This window comes from Arachis duranensis, chromosome 3, assembly GCF_000817695.3.
Source record: "Arachis duranensis cultivar V14167 chromosome 3, aradu.V14167.gnm2.J7QH, whole genome shotgun sequence".
NCBI lineage: Eukaryota > Viridiplantae > Streptophyta > Magnoliopsida > Fabales > Fabaceae > Arachis > Arachis duranensis.
In genome coordinates, this window is record NC_029774.3 from 13,465,218 (window position 1) to 13,472,784 (window position 7,567).

The 7,567-nt window shown below is 33.3% G+C and overlaps 1 protein-coding gene across 1 annotated transcript; it reads right to left on the bottom strand.

Moving 5' to 3' along the window:
• Window positions 1-1,925: 1,925 nt before the first annotated feature.
• LOC107477766 (uncharacterized) lies at window positions 1,926-3,655 on the bottom strand. The gene is made up of 4 exons (XM_016097837.1): window positions 3,259-3,655; window positions 2,549-3,018; window positions 2,251-2,460; window positions 1,926-2,141 (listed from the first exon to the last, which is right to left on the bottom strand). Exons 1-4 carry the CDS (start codon window positions 3,653-3,655, stop codon window positions 1,926-1,928), a joined length of 1,293 nt encoding a protein of 430 aa, XP_015953323.1.
• Between the last annotated feature and the right edge of the window lie 3,912 nt (window positions 3,656-7,567).

A 7,567-nucleotide genomic window follows, 5' to 3' on the forward strand; every position in this document is an offset into this window, starting at 1 on the left:
CGGATAATTACCCGCCCCGACCGGATAGGGGTGGGGTGGGTACCCGCGAATTCGGGTGGAATTGTCATCCCTATCTACAATTACATACTCAATCACGTACTCACGTTCTGTAGATTCTGCACTAACCCACAGAAAATTATGTAATTGCTTTACTTTTAACCGTGAAAAAAATTTAAAAAAATCACTCACTCTTAATCGTAAGATTATAAAAACGACTCCACCTGCAAAAAATAGTTTAAACAATGTATTTTTTTTAAATAAATATACAAAGAATAATTTTTCTCTTTAAATTATTATCATACTATTTTAATGTACTCTTATACCTACATAATATACTAGTGTTAAACCCGTGCGATGCACGTGCTTATATTTTAATTTGACATGATAAATTAAAAATAGTATTTTATAATCATAATTTTTTTAATTTTAGTATAATACTATCATCGTTATTATATAATAAGTGTATTGAATATGTTATTTTTATATTTATTTAAAATAAAATGTAAGTAAAACAGTTTAAAATTTATAATATTCTTGAACGATAAGAAAAGAGACCTAAAAAGATAAGAATATATATAACTGTATTGGTAGCATATCAATTTTGCACCAAACTTTATACTAAAAAATCTAACAAAAGTTTATTGACAATATAATATTTTACTAACATCATTAGATAAATAATTGCCATATGATGTTGTACTCTATGTTACACATTTCATTTTAAGTCTAAAAGTATAGTTATAGATAAATTAGTTAAATTTACAACAAATATTCGTACAAAATTATAAATTATAACATGTTACTAAAATGAAAATACTATTTTTTTTTACCTAACTATTATTAAAAATTTTTTTGAACATGACAACATCAAGTATCCAACATCAAGTATCCAATTAGCAAATCTCTTTATTTCACCTTCATCTTAATCCGAAGAAGACATTAGAAGCCTCATGTTCGTATGCAGTTTCAGAATCTTACAAAACGACTACGGATGGGATGAGTTAATAGTTGATGTCAATATATCGTGTCCACTCCCTTTCGGAATCACCGGAAGCATCTGTCTAAAATCACCTCCTAGATCAACAACTTTACCACCGAATGGTTGATGTGTCTTATGTTGATCGGTAACTGACATAAGATCCCTGAGTGTCTGATCAAGTGCTTCAAAGCACATTTTATTGAGCATTGGAGTTTCATCCCAAATTATTAAGTTACTTTGGATGAACAGATCAGCCTTCAAACTGCCATGCTTGATGTTGCAAGTAGATTCATCAGTAATTGTAATGGGTATTCAAAATCTAGAATGAGCCATTCTGCCACCAGGTAGGAGTAAAGACGCAATTCCACTGGATGCGACATTTAAAACAATCTTTCCTCTAGACCGAATAGCAGAAGAAAGTCCATTCTAAATAAATGTCTTACCACACCCACCATGCCCATAAACGAAGTAAAAACTACCAGAGTCTGTAATAACAGCATTGAGTATCTCATCGAATACTAACATTTACTCATGAGTCATCTTTTGTTCCGTATATAAGTTTGTATGAGTCAATTCATTTGTGTCATATGCTAACTTTTTCTCTATTAGCTTATTCTGAAAAAGGTGAACATTAGACATCTCAAGATATGGCATTGATTGATAGTCTCTTATAGATCTTGCATTGCTGTTGAGTATCTTCTCAATCTCAATAAGGCAGAGGTTTTTCAATTCGTCATCAGTCATATTTAGTCCTAACAACAGCACATGGTGGTTTTATGAAATATTTAATAAGTAATTCCAAAATAAAACTAATAATATTATTAATAAAAATAATAAGAGAACACAATCTTGATATAAAAAAAAGACATAGTAAAATACCTTGATTTTTCAAAGCTTTTCTCCTCTCATATAGTATTCCATCAGCTAATAATGTCCAAGTTGCATTTCAAACACGCTCTGGGTTGCTAATGCTATTAGATATCAGTAGCATCACAAATAATTTTCTTAATTGATGACCAGATGTAAGTTCAGCTACCTCATTAATAGCTATAATGAATTCCTTATCATCGCACAGTAGTCCCATGGAATAGCAAGCATCTTGGAAGCTAGAATATGTAATTCCATTAACTATCCTGATAGACTCATATGTTGTGCAACCTCTCTGAACAGGTAACACAATTCTCATATAATAAATATCACATGTACCCGATGAAACATAGTTTAACCTCTCGATAGAATACCCTCTTTTTGCGTGGATTCCATTCCCTTACTTCTCTATCATAAACAAATTGATTTGGAAACTCAGCATATATCAAAATTTGACCTGATTCAAATTTTTTATTATCCTCCATCCATGCTAAGAACATCGTACATTTTTCTTCCTCTTTTTCCACGATTTCCTCAAGATCATCATCGTCTTTAAAGATGATATTTTGTTGTCCAGGCAAATGAAAGGTTAATCTCATCACTGAAGGCCACCTCTAATAAATATCATAAGCTAAAGTTCTCCACTGCCTCACATGCAGATAAATATCTGCAATCATAAAATTGTTTTATCTCATCAATAACCTGATCATTCTCTCCACTGGAAGCTTCCTTTGTAACTCCAACTGCTATCCTGTCTGGACCTTTATTCACGTACTTGAACAAATATTTGATAGCATTTGACTTGTTGCAGTACTCTACATTAACATGCGCTTGATAAGATATCAGCATATATGCATTGTATGGAACCACATTCCTATTATCCATATGGACTCCCTTCTTCTCAGTAATCATTCCTGTGCCTCGTCTTCTATATGATGGGTATCCACTATCATCGATAACTGTGGTTCTACTGAATGTTTTCGGATAATATTTAGTGTAGTATGCATCTTTTATGCAGGGAGATTTTGAGAAAGCTCTACTACATGGTCCATGAATCATATATGTAGATACAACTCTAAATAATTTTGGGTACCGAATAGGATCTGGCAACTTTGAAGATATTAACCGATCAATTTGAGTTATCATTGTTATCTTATAGTCTCCATTAAAACCTAAAAGAATGTGAGTATGTGGTAGACATCTTTTTTGAAATTCCACCTATATCCCTTATACCAAAAAGACAAAAAATATATATGTTATAAATAAATTATCTATTTTATATATGTGCTTTGATAAATTAAGGGTGATAATAGAAAATCAACAATATGTTAAGTAAGAAATATTTTGCCATTTATTTTATAACAATCTAAAGGAATATTTCTCTAAAAATAAGGTTAGATAATGAGCTATACCTGTATCTAGCACTCCAAATGGAATTTTTTGCTTAAGATCTGAGATTATCATGTCAAGCTTAATTTTGAACACTCTACACGATATATTCGGCCGGTCTTCAACCTTTAAGTTCCTTGGATTGTTAACCCTGCCAATCTCTTGCCAACTCGAGTTACATGTCATTGTGATGTAAAGGTCTGGATATTCATATTTCTTACAAATTGCCATAGCATCTTGACAATTATTAAACATGTATCTCATGCTACCAGTGAAGGACGCGGGTAGGATGACACGTTTACCTGCTTTGGAAGCACGAGTCTCACTCCTAACAACTGCATCTTGAATCCCTTTGTATATATCACTCCTTGCCTTGGTTTGGTTGTTTCGATAGTAGGTCAGCCTTTGTGCTTCAATCATAAAAAAGTAATCAACCAAGAACTGCTGAAATAGTTGTCTACCATTAACAATGGTTACATACTTGACCCTTTTCTCTTGTATTCTAAATGCTATGAACTCCCTTAAACTTACATGCTGTCTCTTTCTATTTTCATCAGTTCTATGTGATTCTCGCAAAGGAATGTCTTATTGGTAGCCATCTTCACCATAAGGAAACATCATAGGATACTGAAGAGGAATAAATACGGTGTGTGTCTCATGAATCCTTTGTAGATGTCCGAACTTTAATTGAACTATAATATCACGCCCTGCATCTCCATAATCAAAATCTCCTACTATTAGAGCTGTGACCTCATTAGACGATGGTAAATTGTAGACTATTGCATCCTTTGATCTTTTTCGGTACAACCGTAGCCTTATATTTGTGATATTTCCTTGATTCAGGTAGTTTCTCACTATCCTAAATGTGTGAGCAAGAACATTATATTGATCGATCATGTCCTTGAGGTCTAGAACTAAGGACTGGTCAATGTTGTTGTTGGTGGTTCTTGAACTGTATAAAATATTAATTGAAAAATGTTAGTATTCATAATTAACCAAAATCAAAGTACGAACTACCTTAATATGTTTTTAATCAGTTTGGAATGCATGATACAAAACTGAAAATCTCTACCTTGTTTGAGACCTCATTTTCTATATCATAAATATATAACTGCACGAATTTTGGTCTTTTTCCCTCTATTAGCACCAAGTTTTAAATTCTGTGGTAGTTTTGTCCACTCACAATGAACTAGAGAGGACCTGTCCCGTCATTGATGGAGGTCTCTATTTTACCTCCGAGGGACGTGAAGCAAAACATGCTATTATAAGTTCTTATATTGTCCTTAAAGTGTTTGCTTCTTTGGTCTACTCCAGATATTAAATATTGCAAGAGCTGAGGTGGACGTTGCGAAAATGGCAGTTGTACCTTCCCTCGCATACAACATATTGAAAACTCAATGTTGATCCTGTTTTGGACTTCTCTGATCTCTCCTCATACCACATCATAGCGTCGCAATGCCGACAAAAAAATTGTGGGTCATCAATATCTATCACATCTAATAATCAGCAAGATAATAAATTATATTTCAGTTATATCTGTAACAAATACTTTATATAAAAATATACATTTCTTTCACCATGTGAGGTATAAAAGTAATATTTACAAAAAATTACCGACGACTATAATTTATGGAATAAAAAGATGAGATCATATAATACGGTTTCATTGTGCCAACCTCAAGATTTATATTTTACATGCACGCTAATCAAATAATAAGAATTACAATAAATCAATATTCAAATACAAAAAGTATAATATATAACCATATCTTTGTCAGAATTTTTTTAATCAGTTTGGAATGCATGATACAAACCTGAAAATCTCTATCCTGTTTGAGATCTCATTTTCTGTATCATAAATATATAATTACACGAATTTTGGTTTTTGTCCCTCAATTAGCACCAAGTTTCAAATTCTGTGGTAGTTTTGTCCACTCACAATAAACTGGAGAGGACCTGTCCCATCATTGATAGAGGTCTCTATTTTACCTCCAAGGGACGTAAAGCAAAACATGCTATTATAAGTTCTTATATTATCCTTAAAGTGTTTGCTTCTTTGGTCTACTGATGCGTGAGCATCTTTTCTATCTTTTTCTAGTGAATTTGCATCTAATTTGTTAAGTTTAATAAAGAATTAATTATCTTTTAGCCAATATGGATGCTACTTTGAGTCTTTTACAATTTTATTTATTTTAGGTAGCATTCGGCTGGATTTGATGGAGTTTCTGCAGCACAAGAACAAAAGGAGATGGCAGCGAGGAGCGACGCATTTGCGTGACTGACGCGTACGCGTGATTTGGAGCTTTCAATGGCAACGCGTGCGCGTGACTGACGCGTACGCGTGATTTGAAGATTTTCTCAGCGACGCGTGCGCGTGACCGACGCGTCTGCGTAACTTACGAAGAAGACCAGCGACGCGTACGCGTGACTGACAAAACATGTGGGCAATTTCTGGGTTGTTTTGACCCAGTTTTCAGCCCAGAAAATACAGATTAGAAGCTGCAGAATGGACAAAACATGTGGTCCCTACCCATCAACTGAAGACATGCTGATTATTCTGATTTAAATTCAGATATTATTTTTAGGAAAAAATATTATTTTTAATTTTAGATAATTAGATTTTAAATTTATTAGCATTAGTCATAAAAAGGGATTCCATTAGTTAACTTTTGAGGCCATCAGATTGGAACTCTGTACTTTTGAGGAGAATCCTATTTTTCTCTAAACCATGAGCAACTAATCCTCCATTGTTAAGGTTAGGAGCTCTGCCTATTGTATGGATTGATATTACTATTTTTCTATTTTAATTCTTGTTTTGATTTATCTTTCAATAATTATTTTTGTTCTTTATTTTATGAATTTGGGTGGAACGGAAGTATGACCCATGTTCTAATTGAGTTCTTGTATAACTTGGAGAAGCTCTTTACTTGAACAACAGCTTGAAAACATATTATCCTGAATTTCTAATTGTTTGTATTTAACGGGATACGTGACATATAATCCTCTTATTTTTGGATAATTAGGATTCTTGTGGCATATAAACTGGAATTTGATCATCACCCTCTAATTGGAATTAATTGACCAAGGAATTGGCAGTTGATAATTTTAGAGGAGACTAGGAAGGTCTAAGGAATTAGGGTCTAGTCACAAATAGTTAGCCATGAATTAAATCTTGCATGATTAAAATAAATTAATAAGAAAAATCAATCCAGAAAATAGATATCTCTGAAACCTTAACTATTTTCTCCCATATTTTATTTTCAACTTAATTGCGTGCCTGCCTTCTGATGTTTTCAAATTTAAACCTTTTGAATATCTCAAAACCCTTTTTTGCTTGTCTAACTATGCCAATCTTTTAACCATTGTTGCTTGATCCATCAATCCTCGTGGGATCGATCCCTACTCACCTGAGATATTACTTGGTACGATTCGGTGCACTTGCCGGTTAGTCTGTGGTTAGAAATTCTGCACCAAGTTTTTGGCGCCATTGCCGAGGATTGATAGTGATTAACAACTATTAGTTTTTTGATTGCTTAGATTAGGCGTTTTATTTTTAAATTTTATTAAAATCTATTTTTAAAAATTTTCAAAAAAAATTTAAATAAATTAATAGCACCAATATTTTTCTTAATTTCTAAAATTAAGTTTGGTGTTTCCTAGTAGTTTTATTTTAATTCTTAGAATTCTGTTCTTTCTTCCTTGCTTTCCTGTTTACCACAGGGTGCGTTTAATCCTTTTTGGTGTTTTGTGCTAAGGAAAAATAATGGAGAGAGATCACATGGGTTACTACTCACACCCGAGTAGTGATTCATATTATGGTGGATGGAGGAACTATCCAAATTTTGGTTGGCAAAGTCAAAACCAAAGAAACTTCAATGCTCCATGTTCCAACTACCAAGAACCATCATCTTTCTACCCATATCAAAAGCCACCATCAGATATTGAGACTTCTCAGAAGAAGAATGTTATGGAAGTAGAAACTCTTAATGCTATTCTTGCCCAGAACAAGCTTATGACTCAGCAATTAAGTCTACTTACTCAACAGATGAGCGGCATGCAAGTCCCAACTATCAACACCCAACACCCAAATTTTGAGTGGGAAGAGCAACCTCAGAGGTCACAAAATTTTAATCATAGTTCTCAGGGTATTTTTCAATAGAATAATTCTAATAACCACCAGTTTCAGTCTTCTCAGCCCCAACAGAACAATGATTTGGAAGAAATCTTGGCAAGTTTTATGCAGAAAACCAGAGCCTCTATTAGAAACTTGGAAGTACAAATGGGCCAAATAAGCAAGCAATTAGAAGAAGAGGAAGATGCACAACCTCCAAT

Bases quoted from the DNA above. Each gene is read 5' to 3' on its own strand.
- LOC107477766 (XM_016097837.1), bottom strand. From the start codon at position 3,655: ATGATTGAAGCACAAAGGCTGACCTACTATCGAAACAACCAAACCAAG. The intron at 2,461-2,548 runs GTTATTGATGAG...GATATTTATTAG, and splicing joins CCAGTGGAGAGAATGATCAG to AGGTGGCCTTCAGTGATGAG. The intron at 2,142-2,250 runs GTAAGGGAATGG...TTACCTGTTCAG, and splicing joins AATTTGTTTATGATAGAGAA to AGAGGTTGCACAACATATGA.